The sequence below is a fragment of the Salminus brasiliensis genome, chromosome 13, assembly GCF_030463535.1.
Source record: "Salminus brasiliensis chromosome 13, fSalBra1.hap2, whole genome shotgun sequence".
Classification (NCBI taxonomy): Eukaryota; Metazoa; Chordata; class Actinopteri; order Characiformes; family Bryconidae; genus Salminus; species Salminus brasiliensis.
This window is the reverse complement of record NC_132890.1, coordinates 20,012,939-20,031,837: the sequence shown is the minus strand read 5'-3', so window position 1 is coordinate 20,031,837 and position 18,899 is coordinate 20,012,939. Positions and strand designations below refer to the sequence as shown.

The following is an 18,899-nucleotide window of genomic DNA, read 5'->3' as shown; positions in this document are numbered from 1 at the left end:
GAGGTTTCTGTGGAGGTTGATGTTGAGGTTTTTCTGTAGAGATTTTGTTGAGGTTTCTTCAGAGGTTGATGTTGAGGTTTCTGTAGAGGTTGATGGTGATGTTTCTATAGATGTTGAGGTTTCTGAAGAAGTTTCTGTAGAGGTTTTGTACAGGTTTCTGTAGAGGTTGATGTTGAGGTTGTTCTGTAGAGATTTTGTTGAGGTTTCTTCAGAGGTTGATGTTGAGGTTTCTGTAGAGGTTGATGGTGATGTTTCTGTAGAGGTTTATGTTGAGGTTTCTGTAGAGTTTTCTGTTGATGTTTTTGTAGAGGTTTCTGCTGAGGTTTATGTAGAGGTTAATGTTGTGGTTTCTGTTGAGGTTAATGTTGAGTTTTCTGTAGAGGTTTCTATAGAGGTTTCTGTTAAGGATTATATAGAGGTTTCTGTTGATGTTTCTGTAGAGGTTTCTGCTGAGGTTTCTGTAAAGGTTGATGTTGAGGTTTCTGTGGAGGTTTCTGTAGAGGTTTCTGTTGAGTTTCTGTAGAGGTTGATGTTAAGGTTTCTTCAGAGGTTGATGTTGAGTTTTCTGTAGAGGTTGATGTTAAGGTTTCTTCAGAGGTTGATGTTGAGGTTTCTGTAGAGGTTGATGTTGAGGTTTCTGTAGAGGTTACTGTTGAGTTTTCTGTAGAGGTTGATGTTGAGGTTTCTGTAGAGGTTTTGTAGAGGTTGGTGTACATGTTTTTGTAGAGGTTGATGTTGTGTAGAGGTTGGTGTACATGTTTTTGGAGAGGTTGATGTTGAGGTTTCTGTAGAGGTTAAGGTACATGTTTTGTAGAGGTTTTTGTAGAGGTTAATGTTAAGGTTTTTGTAGAGGTTGGTATACATGTTTTTGTAGAGGTCCTTTTGAGGTTGCCATTAGGGCTGTACCAGACTCAGTAGTATGTAAGTCGAATCCGATTTGGCTGTTCAGAACAAAGACTCGACTCTTCATTCATAGTTTTCTTCATATGGGAACATATTTGCAGCATTTAAAAAGCAGTAAAAGTGATGCTGTGTATGATGAAAGATTGCAGGTGTAATGATAATACTGTATACTGTGGTATTTAAAAATGTTGAGGGTGTCTCAAAATTACAACATGTCCAAAGTGTCAGATTTCTTTTTCTATTTAGTACAAGGTCAAATAAGCTTCTTCCCCACATGTATTTAAAAGAGAAAAAAAAAACAAGCCCACCATAGTTTGTTTTGGCAAACCTGTGTAACAACAGTTGAAAACACTCACACTCATTAACATTTCTGCCACTCTGGTGAGGTTTTGTAGATGATAGATGTGCTGCTTTATCCTCTAAATGTGTGTGATCTAAGCCTCAGCTAGAACACGGACTGCGCTGTTGTGTTTAACATGCTGGTTAACTTATCTAGTGCTAAATATAGACAGATAGTGCTAACTAACTACAAGTCCAAACACAGAACTCTCAATTTGCCTCAGTTTGCCTTCCAACTCCAGTTGCTCGACTTTGCACTCAGACACGAGTTATTATTCTCAACACTTGTGTCTGTACTGCTCAGCAGTTACTCAACAGCAGCTGAACTGATCTGTCTGATGAGCTAGTTAAGCAAAGGATAACCATAGAGAAAAAAAAATTACCAGTCATTGAATTTGAGTTCTTCTCATCTAAATGTTTATGAGTGTGCTTTCTGTCAGCCAGACTTGAATTTGTGCTGTTATCCTGCTAACAAAGCTAATTCTAACCAGCTTTTCTTTCCTGATTCAGAGCAGCAGTTGTTCTTATACTGAAGATTTAACACTTGTTGAATGACAATTGTGCTTGTCCACTTGAAAACTAAACTTTCTATTTGATCATTTTACAGTTTTAAAAGAATGTGGTTTGAGGTGGTACAGAAGCTACGTTAACCATTTGCGTAACTTACAACCCCTGTAATACCATACACTGCTGTAATACTTTGAATCCGGCCAACCCTAGCAGCTACATGGATTTGTGGATTATTGAGACAGCATATTTCAGTTTTCACATTTAAAATGACTTCTTCAGCGGGATCAGTATTTCTCTACAAATGCTCAAACAAAGCGCTACAGGGTTGTTTCAAGGTTTCTGTAGAGGATTGCACTTGAGGTTTCTGTTGCAGTTGTTTTTGTGGAGTTTTCTCTAGAGGCTTTTGCAGAGGTTTGGAGGTTTTGTAGAGATTTATGTTGTGGTTGCCATTGAGGGTGCCATAGAGCTTTCTGTAGAGACTTTTGTAGTGGTTTGTGATTTGTAAAGGTTGCTGTTATCTAGGTATCTTGAGGTTTCAGTGATGGCTTGTGTAGAGTATTCTGCTTTTGAGGTGGATTTAGTTTTTTTTGTCTCTCTTCCACTCTTTTCCCCCTCAGGATATGCGTCCAGTGAAGGCTGGAAGATGTCAGTTCTTCACCAGTGGAAACAGTTACATCTACGAGAACTACTACGCCTCAGTAAATTACCATATTTTCCTATCAGTCATGTTTTTTAAAATGATTGTGCGAATATGTATGGCATGGTTGTGTAGAGGCATGAGGGGGTATGCGTTTCTAATAAAGTGGGCAGTGGGTGGAAGTATTATTTCATGTATGTGTATGTATGTATATGTGTGTAGGTGCAGTGTCAGGGCCTGACTGAGTCCTGCAGCTTGAAGGTTCGCAGTGGCACCTGCTACTGCTGTGACCTGTATGACTGTGCAAAGTGAGTGATCATACGCACACAGACATAGACACAGAGTATATAAATGTCTCCAGTGTGTAGTTGGAAAATATACTGCTGTGTATGAGAAGGTTATAGGGATGGTATTGTGCATGCTGTATTGCAGTGGGGGATACCTCAACAATTACTACGAGTTTGTCGGTGTGCAGAGCTGCGAGGACATCCTGAGTCTCTACATTCTGATTTGGGTCCTAACTCTCCTAAACCTGCTGGCCTTCATCCTTGCAATCCTGACCACTGCTGTACTGGGCAGCATCAAAGACCTGGTGAGAGAGAGACCGAGAGAAATACAGTCTCTCATTAGGGTGAATATTGATAATGCACTTTATGTATTATATTTAGATCTGATGTAATTCTAATGTGGTATTGTAGAGTACAGTACACTGACTGTACACTGATTCTGAGTATGGTAACCGTTTCTGCAGGCTTTACCATTTGCACCGTTAAGGGGGAAGTTCCATTTACATTCAAGGCATTTAGCAAAGAGCGACTTACAGAAGTGCTTGCTATTTACCCAAGAATAACCGTAGCTAGTTTGAAAAGACTAAAAATTCAAAGATCCCTCTAAGCTTAGACACTACTAAACACAAGTCAATAAGGAGACCTACAGGAAGCCAGTGAAGAGAAAGGTGCAGTGGAGTGACATGGCTGAATTTAGAAATGTTGAAGACGACCCGTGCCTCTGCGTTCTGGATAAGTTGCAGGGGTCTGATGGTGTGCAGAGGGAGACCAGCCAGAAGAAAGTTGCAGTAGTCAAGTCTCGAAGTGATGAGAGACTGAACGAGCACCTAGGCGGCCTCTCTAGAGAGGAAGGGTTGAATTCTCTGGATGTTGTACAGGAGAAATCTGCATGACCAAGTTATGTTTGCAACATGGCTTGAGAAAGGTAACTGATCATCCATGACTACACCAAGGCTTCCAGATTCTGTAGATGGAGTGACCAGTGAGTTCTCAAAGGAGATGGCAAGATCGTTTTTAAGTCCAGCAGTTCCCGGGATGTACAGCAGCTCCGTCTTGCTGGGGTTGAGTTTAAGGGTGGTGAGCCGCCATCCGAGAAGAGACATCAGCGAGATATGCTGAGATGCGGGTAGAAACCTGTGTGTCAGACGGTGGGAAAGAAAGAGTGTCATCAGCATAACAGTGGTAAGAGAATCCATAAGAGGATATCACTTTACCAAGAGAGCTAGTATAGAGTCAGAAAAGAAGAGGACCAAGATAAAAAATAAGGAGAGGATCACATTTAAAAGGGAGAGGAAGAACAAAGAAATGGGACTTAGGAGTTAACTCTGTCAACTCCTGACTTTACCGTTTTTACAGTGTACTCTGTTTCTTGTGTTTTTTGCAGAAGAGTCTAGTGTCTTCTCTTTCACTTTCCCACGACAGCAGCATTGTATCCTCCCCCACCGCCCCACTGCTCACAGACCACAACACACAATCCGCACAGCAGCTCTACCCGGTCAGTCGCACACACACACTACCCAGCAAGTGCTACACCAACTACCCCAATCAGGAACACACAGATAAACACTTGAATTTCAGCACTAATCTCTGGAGGTGTAGTTATAGTTATGTTCATATGTTTTGAACATAGATATGTTTATATATGTGTTTTTATTGTTTATGGTAGTAAAGTTAGCCATCTCATGTCACCAGTCGTCTTGCTCTGTAGGCTTTTCCTGTTTGTTGATACAAGCTGCAAATGTTTCATCTAAACACAGTCCTGCATGTCTGCAGCTTCAATCTGAGATTCCTCTGCTCTGGTGACCTGTGAGCTCAGTCTCCGAGCCAAATCACCCAGAATTCCTCTCCTTCACCCCGTCTTCCACAGCCATGCAGCTTGCTTAGTGTGGGAAACAGATAAAATTCCTTTGGTCCTGTGAGCTCTTCAGCAGTGATATTTGATATGTGAAAAGAACAAACAGCCTATAAAAACATTCCTCTCATAAAAGACAAACAAAAAACAACACATGTGGAGATTTGATGGACATGCTGAAGTGTGAGTAAAGCGGATGTTTTTGTTTCTGTTTTCTCAGAAGGCTTCACTCTACGTGAGTCCAGCAGGTTCAGGAGCACCAGCGGCCGATTCTCAGAGCGGACATTTGGAGACCCAAACTAACACAGAACCCAACCCTCCTCCGTTTGCCCCGCTCTACAACCTGCTGCCCTACAAGGGCTAAAGCTAACCCGCTGTCCTAAAAACACTAACACTGCACAGCCACATCCAACATATTCTTCACTGCCTTATCCAACCTTCAGCCCACAGACTGCTGGAGACTTCAGCCCTTAACACTTTGGAGAAGTGTGGTGTTGTCACTTTACTCAGCAGAACAGAACAGTAGTCTGTGTTTGGGTGGTAACCAGCAACTAGTTTATCAGATGATGCACACAGTGATGTAACAAGACTTTAGCTAACTCAAAAAATGGTGTGAATGTCATTATCAATAACATAACATTAGCATTTCCAGTGCTCTCCTAGAGGGTCTCAATATTTCCAGTTCCCATCTAACCCTAGTTTAAATAATCAGTCCTTAATTAATAGATGGAAAGTAAAGTATTAAATTAAAGTAATTGTTCGGTGAGTGTGTTTCCCAAAACCTTGGTACATTTGCTAGGCACCTAAACACCTTTAGACTACTGTGTGGCTGTGGAATCCTACTCTGGTTTTAGAGGAACTCAGGAATTGGTATGTATAGATAACTCTAAAACAGAATCTTTAGACCTGCCCAGAATCCCCCCAGTTGCTCTTTTCCATCAACAGCGATAATTAACAATGTCACTAAATCTGAAGGCGATTACCAGGCAACAGTCTTCAGAGTACGCTATAAGCTTTCTGACTTTAATATCATCGAAAAATCAGTGACTTTGGAATTCAGAACTAGAGAGTTTTCAGGCTACAGGTCAAATTTGTCAATGAACGCATCTCAGCTCAAATTCAGCATAATTACAGAAAGGTAAATAATAATAATAAGAAATAAATAAACACTAAAAGCTGCACTGTGCTTCAACCATCTGACATTAATAAGAAATATAATAATATTATATTATTATATTTCGAATAACTCTTGCATAATAAATTGCAGTAATTGCAGTTTTCTGCATGTACAGTGTTTGTCCAAATGTCTGTGGACACCCCTTAAAATAAATGCATTCAGCTACTTTACGTTGCACCCATTGCTGACAAGATGTGCAAATGCACACACACAGCTTGTTTAGTCCCTGTAGAGAAGTACTGCCAATATAATAGGACTCTCTGGAGCAGATAAACATGAACCTATTGGCACAGCAATTAGGTGTGAATGAAGTGTGGGTAGTGATCATCCAGCTTTGTTATCTCAGTAACATTTTTGACAATCTAGCAATTCTGGATGTTTTTTTTTTATATATATATATTTTAGAAGAAGCACATGGGGTGTCCCGATACTTTTGTCCATATAGTGAAGTTCTTTTTTGTAGACTATACATTGGTCATCAGCTTAGTTTTGTACTTTGTGGAATATATGTGATTTATATCAGAGACAGCTTCCCAGATCTTCGACATCTTGTTGCTGACCCTTGTGTGGCCTGGTTTTTGGTTTCAGCATGAACCTGGTGTTCAAGTACTCTCATCGCAACACATTCTGTGTAGTGTAGGCCTGCTTTGTGCTATGTCTGCTATGTGATGCCAAACAGTCTTGTGGAGTGTGTTCGCTACCCATTTTAAGTCCCTCAAAACACCAGGCATCAAGGTGTATCCATTTCCTGTTTTGACATGGCATCTCAAGCCAATCAGTTGTCCTTGCTTAAAGTATCCACTATTCCTTTGCAATTTATCATAGAAGAGTTAATAAATGGCAGACTTTCTGTTGGGCAAAGGCACTTATACCAATACTAAAAATGTGTCTAATGATGTTCATGCAAACTTTACTGAATTTGTAAGGTACTATGTTTTGATCATGTTAATGTTTGTATTTGGTCTAGTGTTGCATCAAAAGTAAATCAATTGCCTGCCATTACATCAATGTTTGAATAATAGACTTGTCATCTGCAATTTCTGGAGTTTATTCCAATGTTGTGGAAATCTGACAAAGACTCTAGGAGGAGTTATAATACATTTGTGAAAAATGTAAAAAAACAAATCACAAATTCTAATATGGCTGACTTCCTTTTGGGTGGAGCTAATACAAGGTATTATGTGTGATGTAATTTGTTAAAACTGGAGAAAGTTTGTGGCGATCATCCTTAAGTACTAAAGGACTTAGTCTAAGTAAATAAACTCAAACACTGAGCAGCTGTATAATGCCAGACAAGAAAAAAATCAGCTGCTTGCATCACACAGTCAGAATTACTTGGGCTAAATCCCAAATTGCTCCCTACTCCCTATATACTGCAATATGTACCTTCTGAATGTGTGGCTCCAGTAAAGCATTGTTCACACACACTTGAATTCATAATGTCTTTGTAGAGAGAGAGCTGGGGTAGAGAACAAGCAGTCAGGAAAACTGGGGCTTGTCTACTGCGGCTGTGGCCTACAAAAAGCATGAATTGTGGTCTTTGCTGGGGTTGCTGGTGACCAGAACATGTTGGCCTTTGCTGCTGATGCTGGTCAAATCCAATCCAATTTGTTTATATAGCGCTTTTAAGAACTGACATTGTCATAAAGCAACTTTGCAGGAATCTAGTAACAGGACGAGACAATAAAACATAAAAACATATATATATATGCTGTCTGTATTTAATATAACTAATATCAGAATCTCTTTATTTCACCAAGTATGTTACACATGCAAGATTTTTTTCTTGGTGAAAGCAACACCAGTATGACATGTAACAAACACCCAGACGGTTAACAAGTACTGCACTTAAAGAGAAAAATCCTCTGAACAATGAATATTAAGGAGCGCTACAGCTCTGTGAAAAAAGCTGTTAGCATGTCGTGTTGTGCTGGTTTTGATGGTCTTGCTTCTACCAGAGGAGAGTGTCTGGAAAAGGTGATATCAAGGATGAGAGAGGTCAGCTGTAATTTTTCCAGCACACTTAGATCTCCTGAAGCGGCATCAGATTATATCTGATTCTCTCTGCTGTCCTGATGATGTCCAGATGGTTATGATGACGTGAGGATGGACTCAATGATCACTGTGCAGAACTGGATCATCAGGGTTTGCGGCAGGTTGAATATCTTGAGGTGTCTTATAGTAGAGATGGTAAGCACAATGAAAGCAATCATTATGGTCGATGGTGGTAAAAAGAGTAGTAGCAAATAGTTAGAGTCCATATACACTTCATCATAGTCTGTAGGCAGCAAGCAGTAGCCGGAGGGAGGGCAGCTGGTCTGGCACGGGTAGCAGGAGAGTCCGGAGGTCAGTCTGGTGGGTGAGTATGAACAAGTGAATATGTACAGTTGTATATCATCTGCGTAACAATGCAGTTTCAGTTAGGTAAGGTGGGGCCAGATATGATCGTTGACTACATTTGACGAAAATCAAAACCGAAAACACAAATAAAGTCTACAGTCTAATGAGAATTTATCATTAGATATGTCTGAAGTTCATTTCTACCTTTTCTTCATAAGAATTTGATTAAATATGTTTAAATATGTGAAATAATTTGTAAGAAATGTGAGAAATGCATTGCAATAAACACCAATGGTTGTGTATCAGTTATGTTCAAACCAAACGTAACAAATTTCAGCACCTGATCATGACAACTTTTGCTTTTTGTCTAGTTTTACGTCTCAAGTAAATCAATTATTACTATTATCATGTCTTTGTTACCATGTCTGTGTTGGAGATATTAATTATTCGTTCACATTTTATCATGACGTGTCTGAAGTTTCTGACGAATCTGACAAATTCTCTAGGAGTTTGAAAAAGTTGAAAAAGGTCAACTGCCTCTTGGGTGGAGTCACTCATACAAATACTAAAACATGTGGAATGATGTTCCTACCCAATTTTATTATCAAATTAGCAACGGTGTTCTGACCATGTTAAAGTTTCCTTTTGGTAAAGTATTATGTTTCAAATAAAGCAATTGTCCACCTTTACATCATTGTTTGAGTAATCAACTATTCTTTCTCAGTTTATAATCCCGTGTGTTTGGAGTTTATCCCAATTTTGAGGAAATATGCTAAAAAGTCTAAAAGGAGTTTCAATGAGTTTGTGAAATTTACAAATTCAAATATGGCTAACTTCCTGTTGGGCGGAGCTAATACAAACCAATGGTATTATAAGAGATATATTTTGGTCCATGTCATAAATATTTGTGAGTTTGTGAACCACAGTGAAAACTAGAGATATTTATCTACACAAAAGAAAAATAGAGTAAAAATTTTCATGAGTTTACAGATAAAGGGTGTGCACTGACATTACATTCTTACTGTAACACACCCCCTTTAGTCGGACTGAATGTCAAAACATTCTGCAACACAACTGCCGTGAATGATTGTCTGCTCAAGTTAAAGGACTCAACAGCAATTCAATCAATAGCCCATGTACATTAATGTGTAGCCAGGAACAGCCAGCTAACTGTGGCTCAAATCACACCTGTTTTCAGGTACATTTATTAGGTTCATTTCCCTTTTAATTGAACACATGCCACTAAATTCGCATCTTAGGTGGGCTTGTTTTTTCCCCACCTTTTCAGAGTGTTACTTCACCCAACTGTTTTGGTGCCTGATTTCCAGAATTAAAGCAATCCATTAGTTTCTTTTTTCTTAAGCTTTTAGCAGTCTGTAAAATTGATAGTTCTAAATTCAAACTCTGAATCTGTTTGTATAGCGGCTGGTTCCCCAGCCTCCCCCCTCGTTTTGTTATCAAGCGTAGCTCATGTTTTAGTTTATGTTAAACCCCCCTATCGCCTAGGTGCTGGAGGGTTTCGTTTTAGCTCCTTTTGGATACGCTCCTGTGATTCTCTCCTTTTAGTTTCTGCTCTGCTCACAACTCCTCCCAGTCGCAGGTTTTGTTCTGTGTTTTGAGTTTTTTGTTTATCCCTGTTGGTCACTGTTTGCTGCTTTTTGCCTCACTTGTCCCCTTCCTGTTATCTGCTTTTTGTTAATAAATCTGCTTGCTTTGAAACCATCTCTGCGAGTGTTCGTCCCATCTTGGACTGGCCTAGCACGCCATGACATCATTTAAACCAATACTGAAACATGACTGATTTACTTTTTTGTGTCTCAAGTAAATTGCCCACCATTACATCATCGTTTAGCTTTCAACTATTCCTTTACAAATTCTCGTCTGTGCCAGAAGTTTATCTCAACCCCATTTTGAGAAAAGCTGGTGAGATCTCATCAGCAGAGGTGTTTGAATAAGACTGTGATTCACCGCTGTGAATCATTAAAACTGTGAATCACTGCATTCAATTTTTAAAAGTCAAACATTCCAACCAAAATGGCTGACTTCCTGTTGGCCAGAGTAAGATAAAACCAACTGATCTTTGTCTGGTATGATGAGATTGACCAGCTTCATCCTGACCATTGTCTACATTTAGTAGTGCTATAGAGCTCCTGAACCACACCCAAGCCCATGCTTTTTTATTTTTGGTTAGTGTGAGGTCTGTGTCAAATTTAATCAAAAAATTGATTGAAAATGTCTCAGAAACAGGTCAGTGTTTTAATAAATAAAAGAATAATATAATACACACACCAAAAACAATATGCCTGTGCCTCCCTAATAACAACAAGGGGTCCCCCTGGCGAAGGGCCCTCACACAACGGTGCAAGGTGTACCTGGGGCAAACTGCAAAAGTGGTGAAAGGTGGGGCTAGATGCATGTGTTGACACCTGACACAACACAATTTGGTGATAGCATCTAATATTCCTCCCAATTTTATCATCATTAAGTGGTGTACTCTGTAAAAGCTGTTTGAAAAGAATTTGTAAAAAAAAAAAAAAAAAAAAATTATATATATATATATATATATATATATATATATATATATATATATATATATATATATATGTATATTAAAAACATACTCCAAAATGTTGGTCGGAATCACGTGAATGTGTAATAACAATGTCAGTTATCATGTCAGCTTGTAATCAGTCAATCTGCATATTTAAAGGGTGAAAAGTATCACTGTGATACTTAAATCACTGAAAAAAATCACTATGCTGTGAACAACTTCCAAAGAGATTTGAGGTGAACTCCAAATTCACAGTACATCAGTGTCAGGAGAAGATTAGAAAAGAGTCGTCAAATCAGACAGCCGACACCTGCAACCTTCGTGAGCTATGGCAGTTTTCGATGTGTTTACATATGCTTTTGAGACATTCAGCAGACTTTATTCAAAGCAACTTACAAAAGTGCTTCGTTGTTTAGACTCCACATAATTGTTCTCCATCGCCCTTCTGGTCCACTGGGCAAATTATTTGATGAACTGGACGTTCTCCTGAATGGACACTTCACTAATTCTGCTTGGTGAATACTCCTCCTACACAACATCTCCATGCGTTCTTCCACTCCACACCTCAATATTTGCTCTGTTTCCCCCTCACTTCTTGCCTTAGTAGTTTTGACCCCTTTTCCATCTAGGTCAGCAAGATCTTCTCTACCTACCCCATTGCTGACGACTGTTCTGCGGAACAACTGACGAAAGCTGAGACTGGCTGTAAGAAAGTGGAGGAAATCACAAGAAAACTCTCCTCTCTAAGTTTAGAATGGACGTAACTGCTGCAAAATCATCTGTCTACTAAGAGAAACTGGAAGCATCACCATTTTCTCATCCCTCCTCAACCCTCCTACTGCGCCATCACCCTCAAACCCTGTCTCCAGAATATTTTGTCACATTCTTTGAAGAAAAGATTGACAAGATCTGCAGATCCTTCCCCCCTGCTTCTACCCTCTCCATCAGACATTGTCCTCTACCTCTCACTTCTCTCCCCTTTCCACAGATGACATCCTACATCTTCTTACATCTAACAATCCAACCTCCTGTCCGCTCCAGATCTTCTTTCTTTCATCTTTCATCATTTACAGCTTCTTGTCATTACATCATGTACCATCCACCCTCAAGACTGCCAGAGTTGTCATCAAAACAATCTACAGGACCCTAACCAGTCTGGCTTTGAACCAGTGCACTCTCATTGCAGTTACACAGAAGCTTCATGCAGCAAGATCTGCCAAACTCTCATCAGTCCTGATTCTCCTTGACCTCTTTGCAGCTTTCGACACAATGGACCACAAGATCCACTTGTCTGTCCTCACCAGCCTTGCATCGTACCTGGAAGAGCATTCCTACCAGGTAACATGGCAGAGGAACGCATCCGCTCCATGTAGACTCTTCTCTGGCGTTCCACAAGGCTCGGTGCTTGGTCCTCTTCTTTTTTCACTCTACACTTACTCTCTTGGGGAAGTAATATCCTCTCATGGATTCTCTTACCACTGCTAATCCTTTTTTCTCACTTTCTGACACACAGATTTCAACTTCCCTTTCAGCATGTCTCGCTGATGTCTCTTGGATGGCAGCTCATTAAACTCAACCCTAGAAAGACTGAGCTGCTGTACAACTCTGGAACTACTGGACCGTGATCTTGTTCTCCTATTCGAAAACTCACTGGTTACTTTATCTGCCGAAGCACAAAGACTTAGTGTTCTCGTCTCATGTCCTGAATGTAAATACAGAGGGTTTACCTCAAAACCACTCAAGAACAGAAAGGTCAGATTAGACAGATAGGAAACATCTACAAGAAACAAGCCTGATCAGATGAAAGCAAGATAAACTTCAGAATGAATAAGAAAAGGAAGAATTCATGAGTCTGAAGCACTACCACATCATCTGTCAAATATGGCGGAGGCACTGTTATGGCATGGGCATGTATGGCTGGAAAGGGATCACTGGTGTTAAATGATGAAGTTCTGCTCATTGAAGTAGCAGGATGAATTCTGAAGTGTGTAGAGCTCTACTCTAGTCAAATACTGCAATAAAGGCTTTGTTTTGATTCCTTTTTTTAAATTTACTTTCAAATACATTTTTATTTTAGTATTATTTATTTGTTCACTTTTAATCATGTTTGTTCTTAACATTGATTGTGTCTGTCAATGTAACAAGTTAAAAAACAAAACACTAAAAGTAGTTTTAAAGTAAAGTAAAAGTAGAAAAATGAATGGAAAAGTACAGAAACTCCAGACCAGTAAATCAAAGTTGACAAAGATTTTATTGCAAATTATTTCTGAAGAAGCAAATAAGAAATGTGAGTTTAGTTAGGAAATTTATCATATAAAAAGTTTAAATAACAAAGAGAAACAGACCTTTAGCAATGCAGATTAGCACAAGTTTCCGCTAAAACCGAGGATCTGCTGTAAAACGTCACCCAATGGAATGTCTTCATTCAGGTCTCCTCTGTGGGTTCTCTAACCAGAACAGAGTCCCTTACACCACAGCAGAGCTAATGCTAATACTAATGTCACTATTCTCGTTCGTATAAGTGTTAACTTTAGAAGAGAAGAACCCCTTGCTCTAGCAATGGAGTTCTAAAAAGGCCACAGCATGATTTTACATACGTTCCACTTTAAAACAGGAGGTTTTAAGAACAAACACACACTCGTCGTAACAGCAAATCTCACGTCCTGATCCTTCATTATTAACGATGATATCACACACCTACAGACCATACCGCTCAAAAGCCCTTACTGATGGATGCTGCAAGGATCATACAGAAAGTACCACAGAAAAACGTACCATAAGCCAATTGCATCATCAAATACATTATCAAATCCCTTATATTATAATAACATACATTAAACACATACACCGCTCAAACAGGTGGGAAATCCCAATGATTAAAAAAAAAAAAAAGTTTCCATGAGTCAAAAAACCCCAAACCCACTACATGTCCAAACGTATCCGGACACTCTTCTACTAAGTGAGCTGGAGTGGTCTGAACTAATCATCAAACATCAGTACCTGACATCACTGATGCCCTCACTGTCGGGCTGCCTGGATACCTTTGGACACACTTTTGGACAAACAGTAGACGATGAAACAAGTGGGCTAGACTGGGATGTGAAAAAAAAAGAATAACAATAATAATAATAATAATAATAAAAAGAAGAAGAAGATGAATAAATAAGAATGGGCCTTTTCACAAGGTTTAAGAAAATGAGGCCAAAATATAAGAAACAGGCGAGAGCTGAAGAATTGACTGTGCAAAAGCTGAGCTGATGAGTGTGTGTACGTGTGTGTGTTGAGGAATGTTTCATATGATGTTACCATCATTAAAGGACGAATAGGAGTGATTCTGATTGATCTGAATTAAAGAAGTGATTAAGCTCGGGTCAGAGAGCTGCAGGTCTGATTGTGTCGTCAAAGATCAAAAGGTTCATGTTTTTTAATGTTGGTCCAACAATCAATCAATCAATCAAACAAACAAACAAACAAACAAACAAATAAACAAATAGATTAATTTTTTGAAGATTTACCTTTGAAGTAAAAAAAACTAACCCTTTTTCAGCTCTGCTAAATTCTACAAAACATCTTTGGCTTTAAGAAAAACAGCGTTAAAATCTGCAGGATCTGAACTGAAGCTGAATCTACAGGAACGCTATGATGATCATTCAACTGATCAATAAAGCGGAATAAACTGATACTCTGTATCTAAAATCATCTCATCTGGAATATTACAGATAACTAAAGTGCTTGTGTGTTAGTCCCTAATCCTCAGACAGGTGCAGGATTGTAAGAACATCACTGATCTATATAAGGCAGATTGAACTCTGCTCCAAGCTGAAAAAAGGAAACTGCCGGAGCTGATCAGTCACAGTCTGTGGGAGTGAAGAGCTGATTGGGTCGTTTTGTTTTTGTGCGAACAAGTGAAAGTGCTTAAACGTGCCTCGTTCGTTAAGACTGATTGAAGCGTTTGGTGAGAGAGGCACTCGTTTACTGACTCTCGAAGGCCCTCAATATCCTCCACTCGGACTGGACCGGCCGTCTCCGCGGTCACTCTCTCTCCTCCAGGACACACGGGAGTGCTGTCCGAGTGTTCTCCGAGCATTCTCACCGGACTGTTTCACTCTGGCAGGAAACACAGTGCCCCTCTGCTGGTGGGCGGAGCCTGAGCAGCTCGCTGCTCCTTGGTCCGAAGCCATTATGATGTTTTTCCCACAATTGGGTTCTCACTGGAAACAAAGGACGAGTGAAGATGAGGAGGAATACACAGAAGGTCAGGTTTATGAGTTCATACTTTAAACCACTACAATTTCACACTATTGTGTGTTTGTGTGTTTTACTGTCTGGATGGGCTAAATGTGGAGACTATATTTTTAACAGTTTTAAATCTTAGTTCAAAGGTCGAGGTGGTTTGACTGTCAGTAATAAACAAAATGAATTATTGCAAAAGTCAACTTCTGAATCTGTTCTGCTTTCACAAAATGAGACTTAGGACAGAAGCTCCACCACATTTTCTCAAACTGCCACTAACTCAACATCACAGAAGTTCAACACCCAAGGGAGAAGAATGCTAAGAAAGCAGAAACGTTTTGCCCACGCTGAGTGATTGAGAGGGAGGGGTATCCTACCCATTAGCGAGACACCTGTGCTGGCCAACATTGCTTAAGAGTAATGAAGGTAGAGAGCGCAATCTACCCCAGAAAGAGCACAGCCATAATATATATTGAATTATATAATATATAATTCAAGCTTTTATCACTGTTGACAACAATCACTCCTAACAGCAACTAACATGAACATAGGTTTTGCGAGGAAAGCTAGCACTGTGTGTGTTCGTATGCGTGTTTCTCACATGGTTCCTGGCTGGTCTGTTAGCGCCTCTTTGTCGGTGTGCTGTGCCTTCAGCTCCTCTAGGATCTCTCGGATTTCTTTAATAGTGCGGAAGGTCTCCTTCGGGTCCTGTATGATGAAGGCTGAGTACTCTTCCTGTTCCTTCTGCTGACCCAGATACACTGACATACTGGCACACGCATCTACACGCACACACACACACAAAATTAGGCCTACATTCAAACTTGATATGAACTGTAAGAAACGGTTTCCTCTTTTACCCGACTGCAGTCAATCAGCACAGACTAAAAACTTTTCACACTGGAGCTATGAGGCTAATGTTAACAAGTACTGGAAGATCACAACATTAATTGCACATTGTCTTAATTCCTGACTCACCCTCCATCTTCTGCAGACGGGGCAGACTGGCACTGAACAGAGAGAAGATCCGCTCCATCTCTCGGTCACAGTCAATCTCCAGCTGGATGTTAGCCAGTGTGCTGCTGCAGGAGGAAACACACATACACAGACACACATTATACACTACATGATACACTTATATACTCATTATACTCATTTTATAAACAACTTGTCTGTTGTTTGTCTTGCTCTTGACTAGTTATCCTGGGTTAATCAATTATTAATGACCAGTATAAAGTTAACAGGTTAACTCAGTGAACTAAACGACAGCGTGTATGTGTGTGCGCACGTACGTGGTGCAGGGTCTGCAGCCGGGCAGGTTCTCAGTTGTCTCTCTGCAGCAGAGCCACGCCCCTCCAATGAAGGCCGAGGGGTGGAAGGTGCTGAATCGCCCCGGGTTACAGCGGCTCACCTGACTCAGCACTTCTATCCACTCACTCGCCTCTACACAGTTACCTGCCTGAACATACAGCGGCCTCTCTCCTAGTAACACCTGGAACATCTGTGAGGGGAAGGGGAGATGGAGAGGGAGAGAAAGAGATCACATACTCTCGTCCTGCAGTTTGAGATAATGACACTGTGCCAACTCCAGATTGTTCGGTCTTATTGTGTGGTTTGTGTGGCCTTTTTGTTCAGACACTGTTTCCACGTAGCAACGGATTCCACCATAGCAACCACCTTACCTAAAGTCTGTCTTTCTCTCTCTATCCCTCCATATTTTTCTGTCTGTCTATCCCTCTACAACTCTGTCTGTCAACCCCTTTCCACAGCTCTCTGTCTGTCTATCCTCCTACAGCCCTCTCTCTGTCTTTATGTCTGTCTTAGCCCCCACAGGTCTAGCGCCTCTGCTGGCTGGTTGCAGTATGACTGAGCCTATACCCATATATTTTAGTGACAAAACAGCCCATTTTCATCTGGTTTTCCCCTCCAAAATGTCTTTCCTTCTCCAGTGTCTAATTCAAACAGTTAGCAGTTGAAGTCAGGATTAAACAGCCCTGTAAGTAGCTTCAGTTAGTCTCCGCAGCAAACAGATCTGAGCTCCGGAGCTGTTGTTTAATGGAAATCGAAATCAGTTCGTAATAAAATGTTTGTGAACCTCTAATCTCACTTCCTCATTTTTCCGCTGTTGGTCTTGTTTCGTTTCAGCCATTTCTGTCATTTCGTGATGTTTTAACTCTGCACAGATGTGTTCCATTTTTGTTATACAATTTAAAACATGAATGAAATTTCTTCAGCTGAAACTGTTTAAGTTCTGGACAGAAGTAATAAAGAGATTTAGAAAATGTGACCATGTTTATCTGTTCATTTCTACCACTGTACTACATTTCCGGAACAGAGACCTCGTCCACAAACAGTTTGTGGACACAGCTCTATTAGTTAAACATATTGGATGAGCTTTTGGACTAACCACTGTTTGGGAAAAAGATGTGGGGTGTCTTGGCACATTTTACCTGATGTCTGTAACATAGCAAAACCCTAGCAACCACCTAGCAACAGCTTAGCAACCAACAGCTACATGATAACAACTCCTTAACAACCAACCAGCAACACTTTAGAAACCAACATCTATGCCATAGCAACACCATAGAAACCACCTTAAATCTTTGAGTTGACTCAGTTCCAACTTTGCTTTGGGTGTCAGTTTTGTCTGACCAAACAGTGCAAGGAAGTGAGCCCAACAGCACTGAAAATGGGGTGAAGGGAGTCGATCTGAGTATAGCAGAGCATATCTGAGCGGAACTGAGGCAAGTAGTGTTGAATTAAGCAGAGTTGAGTTGATTCGAACAGAAGGAACTAAAGTGTCAGAGTAGAACCGAGCTGAGCAGAGCTGACTTGAGCTGGGACAAATGAAGTTGATTTGATGGCTTTTTGAACAGATGCTCAGTTTATGCATAGCAATGTTATTAGTAGGTTTTTGTGATTGTTGTTGTAATATTGTGGCAGTATTGTTTTCATTACAGTCACGCTAATAGAGCTATTCACACACACACACACACACTCAAGACATATTTTCTCACACACACACTCACATTTTTGCGGTTGAAGGCACTTTCTTCCAGTTTCTCAACTCCCAGGATGTTCTTCACAGGAATCACACACAGAGCATCTTTCACTGCAACACACACACTTATGTTAGTACATAAAACTCTATATAACATTAGAATAAACTAAGTGGCCAGAAGGTGGTGTTGTCCAGTCATGGTATTGATGTGTAGGCTTGTAAAACATATTTAGGGGAACACAAAAAACACAGTTTGTAGAACATGGTTTGGGTGCTGATCTTTTGTGTGAACTCCAGACACTGTATGAATTTTTTTCAGTTCCATCAGCAGCTCAACTGATTTTCATTTAATGAAGGACTGATTAGATAAACTGGGAGCTGACGGGTGGGGGAATGGGAACAATGGTCTGTGTGGGGTCAGTGTGTTCATCAGTGGCTCAATCAGTTTTCTAGATTAGAAGTAAACTCTGTGGCAGTTGAGGACGAAGAGCTGGTCCACGCCATCCAAAACAAACACTAGCTATTACATAAAGTGCTCAGTCTGATTTCTTCTTCTGCCTTTTCCTGGGAATTTGTGTGAACCCTTGAGTTAATGATCTCAAAATCAGAATTCTGAATTCTGTTAAAAATACCGAACATGTTTATTAACGCACAAACATCTCTGCAGAATCCATTTACACTTACACATACAAGATAACACCTTCTTACCAAACATGACTTTTTACAAAACAATCAAGAGCCTAATTAGCATTTACTGAATATAATTATAAAAATAATTTGAATTGAATAAAGAGATGCAGACGATTCACTGTAATATAGATTCATGTGTATCTCTGAAGACTAAAGGCGTTTCTATGTTGAATCAGATTACCTTTGTGTTTGTGGTAGGACAGTTCTCGGTTGGTGATCTTCAGCCAGCGCTTTTTGAAGTTCTTCTTCCCCAAACGCTTTTTCCCCTGAGCTCGCTTATGGACCTCACTACACACACACACACACCCACGCACACACAAACAGTTTTCTTACTGAAGCAGCAGTGATTGTTTATCTGAAGAATTATCTGCAGAGCAGT

General features: G+C 40.2%; 2 protein-coding genes across 5 annotated transcripts in view; one reads left to right on the top strand and one right to left on the bottom strand.

The window, feature by feature from the left end:
- LOC140575067 (transmembrane protein 255B) overlaps positions 1–9,767 on the top strand; it is a 29,029-nt gene extending 19,262 nt beyond the window's left edge. For 2 of the 3 annotated variants that reach the window (XM_072695203.1, XM_072695201.1), the window contains 5 exons: positions 2,370–2,450; positions 2,612–2,697; positions 2,822–3,020; positions 4,061–4,171; positions 4,749–9,767. In XM_072695203.1, the coding sequence (XP_072551304.1) occupies positions 2,370–2,450; positions 2,612–2,697; positions 2,822–3,020; positions 4,061–4,171; positions 4,749–4,892 (621 nt within the window). In that variant the 3' untranslated portion in view covers positions 4,893–9,767. The remainder of the gene's footprint in view (positions 1–2,369; positions 2,451–2,611; positions 2,698–2,821; positions 3,021–4,060; positions 4,172–4,748) is intronic. The other variant, XM_072695202.1, reaches the window with a different exon arrangement.
- Positions 9,768–12,828: 3,061 nt separating this feature from the next.
- The window catches only part of rasa2 (RAS p21 protein activator 2), a 46,213-nt gene continuing 40,142 nt past the window's right edge, over positions 12,829–18,899 (bottom strand). For both annotated transcript variants that reach the window (XM_072694556.1, XM_072694557.1), the window contains 6 exons: positions 18,702–18,808; positions 17,859–17,941; positions 16,122–16,330; positions 15,808–15,911; positions 15,431–15,611; positions 12,829–14,807 (listed from right to left, as the gene is read on the bottom strand). In XM_072694556.1, the coding sequence (XP_072550657.1) occupies positions 14,777–14,807; positions 15,431–15,611; positions 15,808–15,911; positions 16,122–16,330; positions 17,859–17,941; positions 18,702–18,808 (715 nt within the window). In that variant the 3' untranslated portion in view covers positions 12,829–14,776. The remainder of the gene's footprint in view (positions 14,808–15,430; positions 15,612–15,807; positions 15,912–16,121; positions 16,331–17,858; positions 17,942–18,701; positions 18,809–18,899) is intronic.